This window comes from Palaemon carinicauda, chromosome 22, assembly GCF_036898095.1.
Source record: "Palaemon carinicauda isolate YSFRI2023 chromosome 22, ASM3689809v2, whole genome shotgun sequence".
NCBI classification, from domain to species: Eukaryota; Metazoa; Arthropoda; class Malacostraca; order Decapoda; family Palaemonidae; genus Palaemon; species Palaemon carinicauda.
Window position 1 is genome coordinate 57,054,728 of NC_090746.1, and position 22,500 is coordinate 57,077,227.

Sequence of the window (22,500 nt, forward strand, 5' to 3'; positions counted from 1 at the left end):
TAGGATATCCTAATCTAGTATAGGATTTGCATATATGTCAAAACTTAGTTGAGTTACCAGCAATAGTTTTTTAAACATCGCCATCATTTCAATTGGATGCATTTTATGCCATATTGAATGTAAAAAATGATAAATGAATAGCAATTTCATTTATTTCATTGAATCATTGATATTAATTGTTATCAATAAGGGTATTTCCATCATCATCATCATCACATCATCTTCATCACTTCACAAATGTTGAGAAGCAAACCTCGTAAAGCCATACATTAAGGTCACTCATTTACCACCTCTCCACAATGATCTTTAACCACCACCTGATTATATCCTAACCCCATCCCCACATGTTCGAGGTTTAAAGGTCTCGTAGTTATGATAAGATCCTTCTGGTGAAAGTTCTTAGGAAAATTAAAAAACAAAATACTAAGACGACAATATTTCATACATTTGTTCTCCAGGTGTTTACAATCATTTCATAAGTACAAATAACGAAGTGAATATGCTAAAGACTGATTGAACAGATATCGAGAGTAATGGATATCTTGGAACCTGGGGTAACACCTATAAGGTGTTGGACATCAGGTCATGAAACATCAAACAAAATCATAATAATACGAAGAATCAATGCTAAGGAAATATTTCCTTTTGCCTTTGGAAGGGTGAAGCCAGCTAGACTTAGACCTTTGAGCATTGAGCAACCGTCACCAGGGAAGGGGGTTCGCTTGTAAGTGAGCGACTTTGATTGATAGATCGATTGATTAGGAGTTTTCTGGTGTCCTGACCTCTAAGGTTATTGACACCGAATCAGATGATATGAGTAAACAATGTGTCAATAGTATAATATTTATACCCTACATCCTATATACCATACCATCACTATAATAATACACCACTGAACACTTTCATTGCATGCCATTTCATATATTTTATTTTCACCAATCACTTCTGAAACAATATCAATTATGGTGACTGATGATACAATTTAAATCTCCAACCTTAAACTAATATAAACTAATATAATTGATATAGCAAATATTCACTATATTCACTAAGAGGGCCGGAGCCAAGTAGCCCGTGCCAAAAGCTGGCCCTAACCACATCGAGCTACGTGGCTCATGGTCGAAATCAAAGGAAAACTCTGAAATCAACAACTAAACCTTTAAACCTCATTACCTTAAAAAATTTGAACAAAAGCCATTTATTGGTTATTGGTTACCCCAATAGGTGCTATTTGAAACAGTGTGTATGTATGTTTGTGTGTGTGTGTGTGGAGAGAGAGAGAGAGAGACATGTATCTATATGATGAATATCTTTTAGAGTTCTAACATTGAGATGCATTCATTTCTCGTCTTTGAAGTGCTTGCATTACTGCTGAAGTTTTGACAGAATCAACAGCTTTCTCATCGTCTATAAATGCCATACATGGTGGCTAGTCATACTCTGTTGATGTTTCCATTAACTGGTTAATTACATGGATATGGTCAGTTGTTGAACACACGCTTCTAAAGCCTGCCTGCTCTCTTGGTTAAGGCTCAGTCTTTCTATTTGTTGAAAATCTTTACGATATCTATAGGGAAACTACATAGAGATAGTAGAAAAAATCTGATTGAGAAACAATTTAGAAAGGGTGACCCGCTCTCTCCTAAATCATTCACAGCATGCATAGAAGTTTTTTAGAATTTAGATTGGGATAATATAAGAATTAACGTAAATTAGAAATAATTTAGCAACTTAAGATTTGCAGATGACATAGTTCTATTAGTGAATCATGGGAGGAATTGCAAAAGATAATTAAGATTTGAATAGAGAAAGCAGAATTGTAGGACTGAAAATAAATGAGCAAAACTAAGATAATGTTCAAAGAAAATGCAGAGACAACCTATAAGGGTTATGGACGAACCTCTAGAGATTGGTAATGAATAAATGTACTTAGGACAGACAACATTTTAACATAAAGGTTATGATGGTGAAAATTTGATCAAATTTTCCCCAGCATAACCCTTATATTAGAGTGTTGTTCCTAAAGTCAATGTAGTCCTGAAGAAGGGTCTCGAAGTGATCCGAAACACATGCCGATACCAAACAATTAATGGAGAAAAGTAAATGTATTTCTGCTGTTATCCTGAAAACTATCTGAAGGACGAACTGTCCGAGGAGAAGCTGTCTTCGATTATGGACGCCGATGAGACGTCCTGTATTCATTATATATATATATATATATATATATATATATATATATATATATATATATATATATATATATATATATATATATATATATATATAATGTATTTTTTCTAAAAAGGAAATTATTTAATCAGATGGTCCTAACAGTATTAACTTAAGCATCAGACACTTGGAGCCTTACTAAAGGCCTTACAATATAAGCTGATTATAACTTAAAAGAGCCATGGAAAGAATGATGATAAGAATAACAATAAGAAACATAAAAAGAGCAACATGGATACGAGAGCAAACTAAAGTAGAAGATATTCTAACATGTAAGAAAAATGAATGGACATGGGCAGGACATATAATGAGAATGTCAGACAATAGATGGACATTAAGAATTGTAGAATGTGTCCCCAGAGATTGTAAAAGAAAAGACGATCTTATAAAGTGGCATGTCTGGGGTCTTTTTTTCTATAGTGGACCAGTCACGGCTGATGACACGCACAAATGTGCATATATATATATATATATATATATATATATATATATATATATATATATATATATATATGTATATATATATACAAATATATATATATATATATATATATATATATATATATACACACACATATATATATATATATATATATATATATATATTATATATGTACATATCTAGAATTTTTTTTTTCAGCATGGCTCTGCCCACAGATCTTTCCAAGCCTAAATAGTATTACCTATTACCTATTTCTTTGGCATAAATTGAACACAATGATTAAACTTTTGATCCAACTCTATCCCAAATGTACACAGATCACTATGGTGAATGATTTCAAATAGATTTCTTTACAACAGGATCAGACCAGATTGTATCAGAAACTCTTCCGTAATAGATTCACTTATTATGAATCGTGTTCAATTAATAATTCTGAATTTATATCATTATGCTGAATCTACTGAATGTAATTTATTTCTATATTCTAATGATACCACAGCATAGAATGGATTCAATTTGCTCTATTTCTAAATCAACGGTAGAAATTAAATATTTTACATTCATTTTTTTTTGTCTCGCAATACCGAGTATACTTGAAATATGAATTTTATAAAATCTAAAGAAAGCTTTTACGGAACAATAAATATTTTCAAACAGCTAACTTCCACCTCCATTCAACAAAAACTATGGACACTACAGGATTGGAAATATCTATGAAACATAAATAGTCGACTATTTACACTGAAATGGTAAGATAGGTACCCTGTGGAATAAATGCATGACATTCAACAAAGAGGCAACAGTGGAACATGTTTTTTTTGGTCTGTATCGATACACGATTTCCATTAACATCTATGGTGCACTAAACCTAATAACGCATTTTAGAATCGTCCCTGCCTAGCTATCTACTGGATGGGTATTCGATCCCCGATCCAGCTCGATTGTTTCTAGTATTGTCTGCAACCTCACAAACCTTTCAAGTTAATGATAAGTAGTTTAGGGGAGCTTATAGGTGTACCTGTTGAGTCATGAGCAACCATATATATATATACATATATATATATATATATATATATATATATATATATATATATATATACATATACATATACATATATATATACATGTATATATATATATATATATATATATATATATATATATATATATATGTGTGTGTGTGTGTGTGTGAATATATAAACCATTGGTAGAAACATAACATATACACAAAGTAACATCCATCGCCTTCGAAACAAATCTAGAAAGTAATAATTCCATTGGGAAAATCATTATTGATTATCTAAAATAACTTCTTCAGAAAAGTACTCGTGAAATGCGTTTTTCCGAGACGTATTTTCTGTATCTCGAACGGCTCTGATAAGGATACGTACCGAAAATGGGTTGTTTTAAATCTCAAACCTGAAAAAATAAGTCGAGGCCTTCGGTTATTTCAATGCGGTTTACGGAAAACGTCAATTACCCTTCGCCTGAGTTCGATCTCCGAGTGCACTGCAGGCGTTACTTGATAATGAAAGTAATAAATTATAGTATCAATCATCTTTTCATCTTCCTATTCAGTCTCTTAACTTTTCCTTCAAATTGCAAATCCGAGCGTTGAACGACTTCAGAACTTTCAGACTCAAATCCATAAATCAAATCATGTAGTTTATTATTATTACTATTATTATTATCATTATTATTATTATCATTGATGTTATTATCATTATCATTATTATTATTATTGTTATTATTATTATTATTATGATGATGATGATGATGATGATGATGAGGATGATGATGATGATGATGATGGGTTTATTGAAACGAAAGAAGTGTTTTTTCGCGAGTCCTAAATTGCTTCGGGAGAAAATCTTCACGGATTTCCGAATGGCTTCAGAAGAAATGGCCATAGACTTAGCATGGAATTCTGAATGACCCTAGAACAAAATCTCTGTACGGCTTGGGAAGAAAACTTTCCCGGATTTTCAAATGCCTTCAGAAGAAACAGCCGTAGACTTAGCATGGAGTTGGGAATGACTCCAGAACAGATTCTTCCTGGAGCTCCCTGATCGGCACCTGAAGAAAACTTTCCGGGTTCTTCAAAAGGCTTCAGAAGACATGGCCGTAAACTTAGCATGGAGTCCTAAATAACTCCAGAACAGAATCTTCACGGAGCAGTTCTGAACGTCTCCGCCCCGATATTCAAATGACTTCTGAAGACCTGATCTCTTTTTTTCAAACTAAGCCTGCAACGCAGTGAACATTGTTAAGGCTATTTTTGGAACAGGAAGCTGTCTGTGAGAAATGTGTATTACAACTACAGGATCAACAGGAGGGTTTTCGGAACACCTTCATCTACAGCTGGTTTTGGTGGTTGCTGCAGAAGTTGTCGAGCTTTGAAGAACATAATATACGCGCCTTGAATGATCCTTTGCTTGGGCTTTTGGAGACTATTGGAACTAAGGAAATAAGGACGGGGACAGAATGGTTCAACTGAACGGTGAGTGACCTATGGTTCTTCAACAGGATAGTCCCAAAATTCGACATTGAAGAAAGGACATATTATCTAGATCGTATTGGTAAATATATTGTGTTGCGCATCATTAGCTTTAGCGTGATGACGTATGCAGAGAAAATTTATAGCATTCCTGTCTTTACTCATCGCCCTGATGGACAAAGACATGGATGCCATCGATTTCTCTGAGGAATCTGACGAAATGAAGACACACGGCACTGAAATCTCTCTTGAAATCTAGAAGGCAACTGACGAACTAGGAAAGAATACGATGAAATCAGGAAGGAAATTGACGAACTAAGGAAACTGGAAGATGAAATATCAAAGGAAACCAAAAACCTAAAGATCATGAAAAACTAGTACAGACAGAAGAGAACAGCAACGAAGAGCCTTTAAACGAAGACGTAAAATAGCCTTTAATGGTAGAGGTGAGTCACCTTATAATAAAGGTAAAAAAAAAAAACCCTAATACGAGAAATAAGGTACCTCAAAATAGAGGTAAAAAAACCCTTAAAGCTAGAAATAAGGCACCTCAAAATAGAGGTTAAAAACCTTAATGCTAGAAATAAGGCACATAAAATAGAGGTAAAAAAGGCCCTAATGCTATAAATTAGGCACCAAAAAAGAGAGGTCAAAGAGCCTTTAATGCCAGAAGTAATGCACCTCAAAATCGAGGTCAAAAAGCCCCTAATGCTATAAATAAGGCACCAAAAAAGAAAGGTCAAAGAGCCTCTAATGCTAGAAGTAATGCACCTCAAAATCGAGGTCAAAAAGCCCCTAATGCTAAATATCAGGCTCCTAAAAATAGAGGTTAAAGAGCCTCTAATGCTTGAAGTAATGCACCTCAAAATCGAGGTCAAAAGGCATCAAATGCTATAAAAAAGGCACCTAAATATAGAGGTCAAAGAGACTGTAATGCTAGAGGTAATGCACCTCAAAATAGAGGTAAGAAAAACCTTAATGCTATAAATAAGGCATCTAAAATAGAGGTCAAAGAGCCTCTAATGCTAAAAGTAATGCTCCTCAAAATCGAGGTCAAAAAGCCCCTAATGCTATATATAAGGCTTCTAAAAATAGAGGTCAAAAAGCCCCTAATGCTATAAATAAGGCACCCAAAAATAGAGGTCAAAGAGCCTCTAATGCTATAATAATGCACCTTAAAATCGAGGTAAAAAAAAGACTCTAACACTAGAGATAAGGCACCTTGAAATACAGGTAAAAAAAAAAAAAAACCCTCTGATGCTAGAGATAATGTACCTAAAAATAGAGGTAAAAGAGCTCCTAATGTTAGAGACAAGGCACTTCAAAATATACGTCAAAATGCCACTAATGCTAGAGATAAGGCACCTCAAAATAATGTCAAAAAGCCCCTAATGCTAGTGGCTAGAGATAAGGCACCTCAAAATCAGAGGTCAAAAAGCCCCTAATGCTAGAAATAAGGCACCTAAAAATAGAGGTCATCTTCTTCTTCTTTGTCTGCATCTTTTCCCACTTTATGTGGTGTCGATGTTTCTGGCCAGCGTTCTCCATCTACCTCTGTCCCACACTTCATCACCAGTTAATCCCTTTGATCGAAGGTCATAAAGCCCCTAAAGCTAAAGTTAAGGCACCACAAAATATAGGTAAAAAAATCCCCTAATGCTAGAGATAAGGCACCTGGCACCTAAAATCAGAAGTCTAAAAGCCCCTAATGCTCGAGATAAGGCACCTTAAAATAGAGGTCATAAAATCCCTAACGCAAGAGATAAGGCACCTCAAAACAGAGGTAAAAAAGCCCCCATTGCTAGAGATAAGGCGCATAAAAATAGAGGTAAAAAAACTCCTAATGTTAGAGATAGAGCACCTAAAAATAGAGGTAAAAACGCTCTAATGCTAGAGATAAGGCACCTTAAAATAGAGGTCAAAAAGCCCCCAATGCTAGAGGTAATACGCCTAAAAATAGAGGTCATGAAGCCCCTAAATAAAAAATTAAGACACCTGAAAATAGAGGTAAAAAAGCTCCTAATGCTAGAGATAAGGCCCCTCAAAATAAGAGGTAAAAAGCCCCTAGAGCTAGAGATAAGGCACCTTGATGTAGAGGTCATAAAGCCCCTAAAGGCACCTACAAGTAGAGGTAAAAAGCCCCTAATGCTAGAGATAAGGCACCTAAAAATATAGAGGTCATAAAGCTAAAGTTAAAGCACCTGAAATAGAGGTAAAAAACCCTAATGGTAGAGATAAGGCACTTCAAAATAGAGGTCAAAGAACTTCAAATGCTAGAAGTAAGGCACCTAAAAATAAGAGGTCAAAAAGCCCCTGATGCTAGAGGTAAGGAACCTCAAAATGTGGGCTAAAGAGGTGCTACAATTAAATAGAGCTTATACATCAGGTATTTTTATATGAATGAAATGACCCCACTTCAGCCAGGTGAGTGGCGAACTAAACAGCCAGCATACCTCCTCCTCACCATGCTGGATCCTGCTACTTAACACCCGTCAGTGAGTCTCACACCTTTCATATATAGCCATCCATGTCTGGACTCCGATAGAACGGACACAAATAGGGTTGTAACTTGGCAAGTAAAGAAAAAGAATATATATATATATATATATATGTGTGTATATATATATATATATATATATATGATTAACACTTTTGATTTTAATTAATGTAAATATTAACCACAATGGCATTCAATATCGAATCCTATCTTTGGGAATGAATATCCACTAGAAATTCATTTATGATAACAGCTTCTGGCTGGGCAGAAATTCGAACCTATGCCTCTTAGCGGCAACCATGCTTGCAGACTGTAACCAACCATGCTATCAAGACAAATACAAGTCTATTACAAGTCTACCGTACATATTCCTGTCGAATTCAGGAATCTATTCTTAGATCTGAAATAAACTCATCTCCACTATAATAGCTGATTAGTGTTTACAACACGTTGTTATTGATATATATTCATGATAAATAACCATGTGTTGCAAACTCACTAATCAGCTCTCATAGTGGAGAAGGGTTGCTTTCAAGTCTAAAAGCAGATTCCTGAATTCGGTAGACTTGTAATAAACTTGTATATATATATATATATATATATATATATGAAAGAGATAGAAAGGTCTTATCTCTTATTCTTTTAAGAAATGCAATCGTTTTCGAGAATACTTTTCGAAAAATATAATCACACTGATATATTTGAATTCCTTATTACATTTTTATATGGAACATCCTTAAATATTGTGGGAACTGACCATTCCAATTAATATACGTCGGAATGATATATCCTTTGTTTACATTATTCTACCAGCTGCTCTCTCTCTCTCTCTCTCTCTCTCTCTCTCTCTCTCTCTAGAATAAGTTAGATAAGATCATAAGAACTCTCCAAATGCTTAAAATAATCGCTCTACCAAAGAGCAAATGGAGTCTCTGCGAATGGACTAAAAAGTCTTTGAGACATCCAAAATCCTTGTAACACTTTCTCTCTCTCTCTCTCTCTCTCTCTCTCCCTCTCTCTCTCTCTCTCTCTCTCTCTCTGTATATATATATATATATATATATTTATATATATATATATATATATAGATAGATATAGATATATATATATATATACTATATATATATATATGTGTGTATATATATATATATATATATTACCTGTATCTAACATTTTATATTATTTGGATGCTCCCAAGGATCACACAAGACCGCTAACTACTTTGCAAGTTAGTGAGTTAGTGTTGGAATTGTATTTCTTTCGGGTGAAGATTCCCTTGTTCCAAAGATGTTCAATGACCAACTAAAAACAATGTTAGAACGATATATGGCCGTTTTCATTGCGAGTTGGAATCATTGATATTAAATGTTATCAATAGCGGTATTACCATCATCATCATCACTTCATAAATGTTAATAAGCAAACCTCGTAAAGCCATACGTTAAGATCACCCAATTGCCACCTCTCCACCATCTTTAACCCCCACCTGGTTATATCCTTCTAGCCCCATCCCCACACGTTTGAGGTTTAAAGGTCTCACAGTTATGATGAGATCCTTCTGGTGAAAGTTTTTCAGTAAATGAAAAACAAAATACTAAGATGACAAAATTGCTTTCCGGGTGTTTAAAATTATATAAAAAAAACTATAAATAACGAAGTAAATATGCGAAAGACATTGAACAAATATCGAGAATAAAGGATTTCTTGAAGATCTTACCGGGGAACACTTTTAAGGTGTTGGACATCAGGTCATGAAACATCAAACAAAATCATAATAATACGAAGAATCAATGCTAAGGAAATATTTCCTTTTGCCTTTGGAAGGATGAGGCCAGCTAGACTCGGACCTTTGAGCATTGAGCAATCGTCACCAGGGAAGGGGGTTCGCTTGGAAGTGAGGGACTTGCCCAGATAATTTGATTGATTGATTAGGGGTTTTTTTTGACTTCCTGACATCTAAGGTTATTGACGCCGAACCAAATAATTTGAGTAAACAATGTGTTGTAGCTTAATCTGTTATACCCTACATCCTGTATACCACATTATCACTATAATAATGCACCAATGAACTTTCATTGCATGTCATTTCACATATTTTATTTTCACCAGTCACTTCTGAAACAATATAGATTATGTTAACTGATGATAAATTTTAAATCTCCAACCTTAAACTAATATAATTGATATAGCAAATAATACTATTTTCTCTAAGAGGGCCGGACCCAAGTAGCCCGTGACAAAATCTGACCCCAACCACACCAAGCTACGTGGCTCATGATCGAAATCAAAGGAAAAACACTGAAATCAACAACAAAACTTTGAAACCTCATTACCTTCGAAATTTTGAACAAAGGCCACTTATTAATGATTGGTGACCCAATAGGTGCTATTTGAAACGATACATTATTAGCCCCTACATAAAATACATAGGCTACAGTGTGTATGTATGTGGAGAGAGAGAGAGAGAGAGAGAGAGAGAGAGAGAGGTGAATTGCTTAAGAAAATGCAAATGAAGGATATTTCCATGTTATGAATATTAATATGAATAGTCAGTTCCAATATTATTCAAGAAAATTTTATATAGAAATAGGATAGAAAAATTCACATAAAAAGTTATGATAAAATCTTTTGATGAATTAGTTTCGAAATATTATTAGATTACATTTCTTAAAAGAATAAAAAAGTTATCTCTCTTCATCGCATTTCTTTGAGTGATATCGGTAATTTCCCTCCTCCTCACATTCGAACCATTCTAACGATGTCTCGGTTGTTTAACGTCTACCACCTTTCAGGGCAAGAGGGGCATGATCTCTCCAAGTCAGGTCTGGCCAGGCGACACCGGTTTTGTTGCTGGATGTACATTGTATATAGCCATAGCATTAAGTAATTGAATAAACTTAGATTATTCGCATTTATTCTGACAAGTATTTTCCTTTTATTCACAGAAAAGTTCACTTTGCAAACTTGTATATTCTAAATTTTAACCTTTTAGTAATGCTTCTCTTTTAAAAGCTTCTATCTAACAATTTTATTACTATTTCCCATTTAAGAGCATTCATTTCAACATTTTACCAATATTTCCTATTTTAAGCCATGTATTTGAACGTGTTAGTATTGTGTCCTATTTGAGAGCATTCTTTTTAACATTTTAGTATTGTACTCATTTCTGGAAATTCACTTGAACACTATACAGTAGTACTGTTTTTTAAGAGCATTTACTTTGAAGTTTGCTATTATATTAATTTATAAGCTTTTATTCTAACATTTAGGTACAGTTGGACACAGGAATTCCTGACACACCTCGCACTGATGAAGTGCACCCAGTCACACCCTCACTGCGCTGTAACCAAACAGATTAAGGGAGAGATGGCAGAGGTGATGTGCAGGGCTACGCACTGGAACTCGCCGCGTAGTAAGGGTGTCATAGGGTACACTTCCTCAGAGGTGTGCCAGGATTTCTTGTGTCCAACTGTACGTTCACCTTTTTTCAAGAATATTTATTGATTGTTAGAACGAAGAAAAGTTCTTTACCGAAATATTTCCCTAATCCCCACATCGCTTGTGTTACGTTCACTTACCCTTTATGGACCCTAAAATGGCCCCTGGAGATCAGACTGATGGTAAAACCTCTCCCAAGAAGGTTACAGGTAATTAGTAGCATCTGTTTGCCGCTAACGAGGGGAAACGATTACCTAAAATTACCTTTAATGTTCTTGGCCACTGTTAGTACAGTATATAATAACAACCTGCTTCTTCTAACTAGTCCTTTCAGCTCTTTAGTGGCTGATGACGGATAAACCAGTTTTGTTGGATAATATCGACTCTCAATCAATGCCATAGCCAGTGGTTAGGTAGAGGGTGATGGGAGAAGGTACATTTGGTCACAATTTGAGCTGTATTCGTTTGGTCTTTTATTTGGTATAAGAAACTTTTTGTAAGATTCATTCTCTCTCTCTCTCTCTCTCTCTCTCTCTCTCTCTCTCTCTCTCTCTCTCTCTCTCTCTCTCTTTCAATGGATGTTAGTTAAAATACTTTAAATATCTTAAATGTATTTAAAAATAATTTTTCCTCTATTTTTACAATGAAAATACTGTATTTTATCTATAAGTTGAATTGAGTTAAGCTAAAGATTGTATTAATCTTAGCTCTATATTTCACCCTGATTTCAGGATAAAAGGGAAGTAAGAGAAAACTATAGTTTTACTCTCTCTCTCTCTCTCTCTCTCTCTCTCTCTCTCTCTCTCTAGGAAGCCGCGCCTTCTCACATAGTTAGACTACATCGGTTATCAATACTATCTTCCATTTTTTCTGTTCAAATTTCATTTTAAGATTTAAATATCGCTCAGGAGTTGCAGGGGCAAGGGACAGGATAATGTCCCAGGCATCTATCACATACACTTTTGATCTGCACCCAAGGCTCCTTACCACCAAAGGTACGACCAGGGAAGGTTAGGCAGTTGCTGCTGTGACTTAGCAGGTAGTCCTAAAGGCACTCCAATCCCCACCCCCCATTCCTAGCTCTTAAGGACGAGTTTAAAGACTACAGAAAATTATCGGGTTTGGACTCCCGATTGACAGATTGCGTGACAGCAATGTTTACAATAGGTTCTCACAACCCTTCAGGCAGAGATTCGTATTTGTTATATGCTATTTAGGGAGATTTTCAACTGGCAATTTTGATATACCATTTTTTTAAATTTATGTAGTAATAACGTCATTACCAAATCAATATATATCTTGGAATGCCATAGAATTTTAAGTTTAAATTGCTTATCTCATAGCCTTTAATATATCATTAGTAATTTAAAGCTATCCCTCCAATTTGGCATCATTCAGTGGTACTTTTCATGTATTATCATTATTCACAATGCAAACTTTTCTCTTCATTTAGGACAGTTTTTTCGTTTTCTTAGTTTTCCTATTCATTAATCCTTTTGTTTAATTTTGTGTTTATAAGCAACATCTAATTTTTTTCTATCATATGCTGTATATTTCTACAGACTGCTCCATGTTGTCTTCGCCATTACTTTCTTGTCCTATTTTATTTACTTCGTTTGTTTCTAGACGATCTGACAGACGTCAGGACATCTTAACTCGGTCTCATCCCTCCTAAGTCCCTCATTTCAAGTGTATATTATAGACATACACTAAAATAGTAACCCCATGACAACTTCTTTCTTCGATGTGTTCTGAAAATATTAATCTTTTGTGCATCTTTCCCTTTCTATCATACGTTGTTATCGGTATAATCTCCCCATATAATAAAGAGCAAGTGTCTGGTTTTATATATATATATATATATATATATATATATATATATATATATATATATATATATATATATATATATGATGGCAACCACTCGGAAGACAACAATCTCCCACAAATTGCCCAAACCAGCGCGGTTTAGTTAGGAAAGGGGAAGGGTGGGAAAGGTTTAGCCGTAACTTTTGACGGGTCACGTACAGTAGTGTCTGTTATAATCCATTCAATGCCACTAATCGTTATTTTTCAAAAACTCCCTTTAAAGCAGCTCTGTTCATCTAAGTCTAGACCGAGCGGACAGCTTAAACAATAACGCCGTTAGAATTTAAAAGTTTGAGGAGCTTAAAATATCTTATTTGTCAGTATGTTGCAATTGTTGGAAGCTTATGTTTAATCTGGTAATGACGTAAGATGAGTGTTAAATTATTGTTTCAATTGCCTTTGTGGGTCATACTGATTACTTTCCAATAAAGGAAAAATTTAATCCAACACTGGATTGATTACTGCGATATTGAGCAAGTTGTTTAAACTTCAATGAATTTTATAAATATACTAAAGAATATTTTTGTTCTATTTCTGGGCGTTTAGTAGGAAAGCAGATTGGTTCCTTTATCAGATGGCTTTGGATTTTTTTACAGTCTGGTCAAAATGATGACATAAGAATTTTCTAGTTTGCATCTGTTGGTTAGAAAACATTTCATCATTTTATTTTTTCTTGTAATATAACGAGCTACTACAGCAAAGATAAATAGCACTCATGTTATTCACTACTACTACTACTATTGTTACTTGCAAATCACTGCCTACCATTATATTCAACTACGAAAGTATTTTCTTGGTTGAGAACTCTTATTCCCTCTTTATTCCCCTCAGTCCTTTCTCTCGCTATCTTTTGCCCTTTCTAATTCTAGTTTGTGTTTTTAGTACTAAGCAAATCCCCCCCTACTCCCCTTCCCCCCCCCCCCTTTTGCAGAGGCAAAAAGGTCAGACTATATTGTGCCTTTTCCCCGTGTTTACTTTTGTACTTAGAGATACTTGACCTCATTTCTCAAAAAGGAAATGAAAAGATTGGAGCGAGGGCGTGGGTTGAGGGTGGGCGTAGGGAATGAGTGGGGTGGGGGTCTTCAAACATAAAACCTTTTGCATACGAATTTATATTATTTTTAGTTCATGCTGCTCCTGTTGTTTTTATTACTTTTGTTTTCCCCATATAGAATGGTTCAATTGTTTATAAATATGATAATAATAGTATTTTTAGTATTTTTAATAATGGTATTAATAATGATAGTAGTTATGCTAATTTTAGTAATAATGGTAATAATAGCAATAATTCAGACCTACCTGAATGCACACTTTAGAAGGACGTGATTAAAGTTTTCTTACCTGTCATTTATACGGAATATTTATATTATAAGTTCATACACACAGACACTCACACACACACACATATATATATATATGTATATATATATATATATATATATATATATATATATATATATATGTATATGTATATATATGTGTGTATATATATATACACACACACATATATATATATATATATATATATATATATATATATATATATATATATATATTTATTTATTTATATGTGTGTGCATGCATACTGTAATTATTAATATCCAGTATGTGCACACATATAATTTATGTATGTGAGTGTCTCTATGTATGTATATACACAGCCATATATCAGTGCACATTTCTTGATCAACTGAAGCCCTTTTGACTTCATCAGTATCACGAAGGGATTCTCAGGAGAGGAAATTCGATGAGAATAGATATAATCTAACCTTCTGTCCATGGTTGCCAAGATTAATCTCAGGTCATAATAGGTCGACCTATTCTTGGGAAAGACGTTAACAAGATCTTGCATTAATCATTCTCTTCGATTAAATGTTATCGTCCAGAGAAAGTGAAATAGATAACATTCTATGTTATCTATGTTCCTGAAAAAAAAAATTCCCTTCTGTATCATCAAAATTGTGATAGATTTTTATCCATTTAAATCTAAATATTTAAAGAGATGAATTTGATCGCCTAAAGTATTTGTTTACAAAGGAATTTTTTTCTGAGCTTATTTCTTATGAAAGTAGATAAGGCTTAACAAGTAACCATTGTTTGTTTTTATAAACTTTTGTTTGTAAAATGTAAATTATTGTTTACAATGGATTTTTTCTGGTCTTGTTTTCGATAAAGTTACTTTAAGCTTAAGTAGTAGCCATTGTTTGTGTTGATAAATTTTTCGTGTGTTCAGTTGATATTATATATTAGATAATAGTTTGTCTTAAACATTTAAAAACCATCTCAACAAAGATTACTGACGTGAACCAAATTACAAAAAGTAATTTGCAAATTTCTGTATTTAAAACGTCTTTCTCTCTCTCTCTCTCTCTCTCTCTCTCTCTCTCTCTCTCTCTCTCTCTCTCTCTCTCTCTCTCTCTCTCTAGTAGTAGTAGTAGTCTAATGCTAATTGTCGGATTCCTGAAATTCAGTAATATCGGTTAAAACTGAAATTACCTTTTTTGCAACATTTTATATTGAATACAAATCAATTCATTTCTATCCATTGATAAGCGTCTGATTTCACTTGTGTCAGAGAGACCAGAAGCTTAATGGCACAAAGATAACCTAAGTAGAATTAAACAAAAACTTGTTTTATTCCACCATTAAGGTTAGAAAATCATAACACCGCTCATGACAGAACTCATAACGTCATTATTACGTGCAAATAACTTGAACTCAATAGGTAGGGAGTTTAAAATCTTACTATCAATATTTGTCTTTATTTTGGCTTTATTGCAGTATGCAGTATTCAGTCACATGGACCTGACCATTATGAAAAGAGAATAGTATCAGAAATGCTCTTAAAGTCTTTACTTGAAAAGAAGGCTTTAGAAATTCCAATATAAAATCCTTTGATTTTGTCCTGGAATATCAAACAGTAATAATTAGTGCTATATGATAATCAATTACAATCTCCTCTATATGATAAAGAGCAAGTCTCTGGGTATATATATATATATATATATATATATATATATATATATATATATATATATATATATATATATATATATATATATATACTGTATATAATTTTATATATATTGTACAGTATATATATATATATATATATATATGTATATATATATATATGTGTGTGTGTATATATATATGCATATAAATATATATTGTATATAATTTTATATATACTGTATATATAAGTGTATATATATGTTTATATATGTGTATATATATATATATATATATATATATATATATATATATATATATATATATATATATATATATATATACTGCCATGTTGGGCTGCAACCACTCTGAAACGGCAATCTTCCACAAGCTGCCCAAACTTCCGTGTGGTACTTGGGAAAGGTAGGGGTGGGAAGGGTTGAATCATGCCTATCAAAATATTTTAAGGTTTAAAGGTTTAAAGTGACATTGCCCTATATGCATTATGATCAGCGTCTAAACCCCTCTCCACCCAGGCTAGGACTTGGGAGAACCAGCTAATGGCTGTTGATGACCCAGCAGATAGACTGACAGGGTCCCCCATACCCCCCTCCTTAGCTCACAAGGACGGTTGGATTGTAGCAACCAAAGGAACTAACGAGCTTGAGCGGGACTTGAACCCCAGCCTCTACCAATTAGGCCGCCACAACCCATTTAGCCGTCATTTTTGAATGATCGCGTGTACTGGTATTACTTTAAGAAAAAATCCGTCTTTTTACAATGAAAATTAAAGACCTTGGAAAACCGAATGAAAATTTTCCCAAAAGAATTGGCTGAGAGTCCCTTAAGGATTAAGAAGGATTGGAGAAAATGGAAAGGACTTCAAAGAATCCTAATTATCCACTCTAAGTCGAACCTGAAAAATGCAAGCGATCGTTAGCTTCCTTCTCCATTTGGATGACGTTCATGGGCGTTCATTCCCACTTATGGCAGCGAACATGCCTTTAACTAATGACAGTCCAGTTTCTTCAATTGTCATATTAGAAACAATTAATTTAAGCAGAAAAATTCACTTGGGAAGACTGGCAGTTCCCCTCGTCCTTATATATGTTTAACAGTCATTAAATTTGTAAACCGTGATATTCCAAATTATATGCAATAACAATACGCACATATATAAAATTAGCCCTGTGAAAAGTCCATACGCTTTTAAATGTATCATGTTACATAATTTTTTTTTTTTTTATAAATGCACTATTTTTATCAAAACACGTGCGTTATCTTGATTTTCACTATGGCATAACTAAAAGGGTTTATTTGACGCGATGAAATGTTTTGTATTATTGCTAAAAAAAATATGTCCTTTTTCGCAATTACAATGGGAACCTTTCGCATGTACAAAAGCGTCATTATGTGAATGCTTTTATGCAAATGCTTGTTTTTAGAGACCAGAATGTGGAGTTATTTATGAAGGCCATCAGAACTGGATTTCAATTTTAAGCGTCGGAAATTACTAAGTACCTAACGGATATATATATCGAGAGTAAATTCTCTCTCTCTCTCTCTCTCTCTCTCTCTCTCTCTCTCTCTCTCTGTATATATATATATATATATATATATATATATATATATTGATGTTGAATGATCACTGGGGTTAACAGAGGAAAATTTGTAATTGGATCTATGGTTTGTGAAAACTATTAGAAATTAAAGACAAAGGCAGACTAGAAACTCGCTGAAAAAAATAACACAAATGATGGTTGTAATGGAGGTATTGGATATAAAACATATATTTTTTCGATTTAGTAATTTCTTGAAAAAATGAAAACTAGGCTTTTGTAATAGAAGTAGCCTGTTTAGTATATAAGACAGTCTGACACAAAAGTGTATTAAATGTTTATGGGTTTGATATCCTCAACTTGGTGCCAGTTCCAAGTCCGGGTAAATGGTTGGCGACAGGAAAGGCATCCGGCCATGAAAAATTAGCCAAAACCAATATGACCAAGAAGACACATGAATTAATTATAGGACATGTCATATAGGTGCAGATGTATTGGATAGGGAAATGTCCCACGATTGGCGTGTTTGAATGTGCAAAGAATTTGATAGTATTAGAAGGGGAAGTCGATAGTTATAGTCTGAGTAAGGTGATGAATATAAACAAAGCCAAGAAAACTTGGAAATGAAGTGGAGTAGGAGAATTGCAGACGTTTGATAATATAGAAAATTGAGTTTAAAGTTTGAATGTTAACTTTAATTGTTATTGTAAATGTGCAGACATTCCTATTGAATAAATAACAAAGCAAGGTATAACAGAACAGAACATTTTAGTTTATGGAAGAAAAATATATTATTATTATTATTATTATTATTATTATTATTGTTATTATTATTATTATTATTGTTAGCTATGCCACAACCATAGTTGGAAAAGTATGATACTATTGGCTAAGCCCAAGGACTCCAACGGGGCAAATAGGACAATGATATATACATCGACGCAAACTCACCACTCTTCCTAGAACTAGGGTTGTGGTAGCCTATTCGAAACATCCCTGTTCGGCGGTGTGCTGAACTAGGGTTCGAGTCCAGCTCAAACTCGTTAGCTTCTTGCAATGTCTGCAACCTCGCCATCCTTATGAGCTAAGGATTGGAGGTTTGGGGGAGCCCATATCTCTACCTGCCCAGTCATCAGCAGCTGAAGAGGGGTCTTGGGTGCTGATCATCCTTATAAATGGTCAATTTCTAGAGCATTGTCTTTGTCCCTTGTCTCTTCCAATCATGAGCGACCTTTAAACCTTTAAAAACTAATCTAATTTTTCCACTGCTTACAGACGTCGATTCTGAGATTATTATTACTATCATTATTATTGTTACTAGCTAAGCTCTAACCCTGGTTGAAAGCAGGATGCTATAAGCCCAAGGGCTTCAACAGGAAAAATATTATAATGACTGATATATACATTGACGCAAACACACCACTCTTCCAATAACTAAGTAACTTTTTTACACTGCTTACAGACGCCGAGTTCGAGATTATCGAGCAAGAGCCTCGCTACAGACCCGAGGACATCAACGCCCTCTGCAGGACAACGCACTTCACCCGACCGGAACTGCAGCGCCTGTACAGGAGCTTCAAGGACAGATGCCCCACGGGAGTCGTTACCGAACACGCTTTCAAGGAGCTCTATTTCCAGATGTTCCCTAAGGGAGGTGAGAGAGAGCCATCGCTGATAGGCGTTGATGAAAGGGCTTCATGTATTATTGGAGAATTGTTTTATTTAGTCTCTCTCTCTCTCTCTCTCTCTCTCTCTCTCTCTCTCTCTCTCTCTCTCTCTCTCTCAGAATGATCATGTGTATGTGGTAGGCTATCTGTTCCTTTTTTATGATAATGATGAATGTATATTAATATTACTATCGACTCTTATTCTTATTCGTGTGATATAATTTTTTCAAAATCCAAAAATGACAACGTATAATGACAAAAATTATATTGAACACCTTTGGCAATACGTAATGTAGTAATGAAGTGATGATTCCTCGAGATTTTTTATTAGTTTATAAAGTTTGTATAGTCTTCAACATTGGTTCAAGTTAAATAGTTATAAATAGTTAGCATTGACTTATAAACATATACCCATTTAGTGATCATGCGAATTATTATTATTATTATTATTATTATTATTATTATTATTATTATTATTATTATTATTATTATTATTATTATTATTATTATTAATTTGCTGGGTTGGTGCCATGTTTATTATTATTCATTAAAGATTCAGCTCTCGTTAAAATTATCTATTATAAATATTAGGGTAATAACTTCTTGAAAACTGCTTGATGGTTTAATACACTAAAATAACGTATCGTTATTAACATTCTATGATAGTGATGCCATATTACATCTCTATTATGCATGTTTCGAAGCATTCTCATATTGAATATAGTATTTGTTACAAATTCGTCCTATGAAATTTCCCTTTAAATAAAACAAGTAAAACAATAGACTAAAAAAATGGACTCAGATTACAGATTTAATGGCAACGACAGGTTTTTTCATCTCTCTTGTCTTCAGCATTTTCCCCCAAACCACACCCGTTACATAAAAATTCCCAAATGCACCTGCAAATGGGGCCTGTAATCCGTGTTCCTTCACTAAGTTAATTTTACTCTGGGCTTCCCTTTTAGCCAATTCATTACTCTCCCTCCCCCTCCTTTTAGCCAACTCATAACCCCCTCCCCCTGCCCATCCACCCCCAACTCCCATGGTTAGATGGTCATTTACATTTTATCTCATGATCAGTTAATTGGTTAATGGCGGAAGCTTGGAATTAGAGTCTTCATCTTATTTTTTCTATCTTTCTGTATATCGTTTTTGTTTGTATGTATCTGCAGTGTACGTTCTCGTTATGAATAGAGTTATTTATTGACCTTACAATATTTAGTAGAGAAATCTATATTAATGCAGTTATATTAACGCCATCATGATTTAGATATAGATTCATTATTTTTCAACTTGGTATTCGTTTGTAAACAAATTTGCTTTGTTTACTTTTTTGGTATTCATATATTAAATATCTAAGATACTTATACGAACCTAAACAGGAACTAATATTGAGAGTAAAGTAAAATAATCAGTTATTAATTTATATCATGGTTTCATGCTTAATCTATTGTCATGATTTTTATTTTTATATTAGAGAGAGCTGTAAAAAATTAATTAATTTCCATCAGTTTTTGTTAATTTTTAAATAACCAAAGGCAACATTTCTAAGTGTGATTTCCTTTACTAACATTAAAAAACGTTTTGAAAGTACAGTTGAACACAAGAATTTCTGGTACACATGGCTATGAAAAAGTACACCCTGGCACACCCTAGCTGCGTGGCGAATAACCAAACAGCATGTCTAGGGAGAAATTAGAGACAATAGAAAGGGCTAAACACAGGAACTTGCTGCGCAGTAGGGCCGTGACAGGGTGCACTTCCTCAGAGGGAAATGTGACAGAAATATCTGTGTCCAGCTATAAATATCAGATTTTCTTAGAAAACGGAATGGAATACAGTACGGATTTTTCCTCTCTGATAGAATATTCCTTGGTACTCATCCAGAGTTGTCTAATGTTGATCTTCCTTATTGTTCTTTCTCCTTCACAGCCAGTCTGAGCAAATACCCCCACTATGTGTTCAACAACCTCGATAAGGAGAACAACGGGGTCATAAATTTCGAGGTAAGGCTGTTTGTTTTGCCTAATCAAGTTTCTTCTTTGCATATTGCATGAAAGACGAAGAAGAGTTGCTGCTATTCATTTTTGAGATTTAAATTAGTCTGTGACCCGGAAAAAGTTAGTCTTTTTTTTTTTTTTTTTTTTTTTTTTTTTTTTTTTTTTTTTGCTGGGATTACACACTAAAGGGATAATGTCGAAGGTAATTGAGACCTGATATTTACAAGGTAGCTTTAAGAATTCCAGTGTCGAGGAATGGTTTTTGGGAAATGTGTTTGTGACGTGCTTGTAATTACAAATACACATACATTATATATATATATATATATATATATATATATATATATATACTGTATATATATATATCTATATACTGTATATATATATATCTATATCTATATATATATATATATTATATATAGATATATATATATATATATATATATATATATATATATATATATATATATATATATATATATATATATATGGGTGTGCGTGTGTGAGAGAGAATGTATTTATTTATTATATACTTCTGTGTGTATATGTATATAGTTACTTGTATATATAATGAATATGAGATATATCTGTATATATGCATGTATATATGTATGTATATATATGTATATATAAAGAGATAGATAGATAGATATACCTTGTATATATAAAATTAATGATAGAAGATGCGCTAGAAATGTAGAGAAAAAAGTTAGCTGTTTACTTAGGAAAGTAAATACAGAGAGAATGCTAATTGAACGAATAAGTCTTAAAATATGCAAATCGAGAGAGAATTTGTGAAGTGAATGCAGTCGTGGGTCGGTGGGAGATTATCTCCAAAGAATTTTTTTTATGAAATAGATAAAAATGGAAAGGGTTACTGTATATTAGGAATTCTAATGGAAATGACAGTTGAAGGTGTAAGAAGGGAAGTTTGTATACACATAAGGAGAGGGTTGTATTATAATTGAAATGAATGCTGGATGATGGCCATGATATGATTGAGGGTCTGTCCGGGGTTTGTAAGGCAGTTGAGAGGGGGGAAAAGTTCGGAACTGATGTATAAGTGGGATACTTGTTTCCATATTTGTAAAGATGTTAGTAGGAAATATGAGACTTATAGGGGCATAATATTACTTAGTATGCCAGAAATTTTGATTGGTGAAGTAAAACGGATGGTAAGTATTGATAAGCACAGTAGACTAGTCGAGAAAAGTAATGAAACCCTTATGCTATAATTTTGAAAGTAAATGGAAAATGTTGCATGGGGCATGCGTGGCCCTAAAAATAGATCTTAATAGAATAGACAAAGAGGGAATATGGGGACTATTAGGGATATATGTCACAGCATAT

The 22,500-nt window shown here is 33.7% G+C and overlaps 1 protein-coding gene across 1 annotated transcript in view; it reads left to right on the top strand.

Annotated features, from left to right (window-relative positions):
* LOC137616091 (A-type potassium channel modulatory protein KCNIP1-like) overlaps positions 1-22,500 on the top strand; it is a 76,397-nt gene that overhangs the window by 42,496 nt on the left and 11,401 nt on the right. Inside the window, exons 2-3 of the mRNA XM_068345764.1 lie at positions 18,946-19,137; positions 21,083-21,156. Of these exons, the coding sequence (XP_068201865.1) occupies positions 18,946-19,137; positions 21,083-21,156 (266 nt within the window). The remainder of the gene's footprint in view (positions 1-18,945; positions 19,138-21,082; positions 21,157-22,500) is intronic.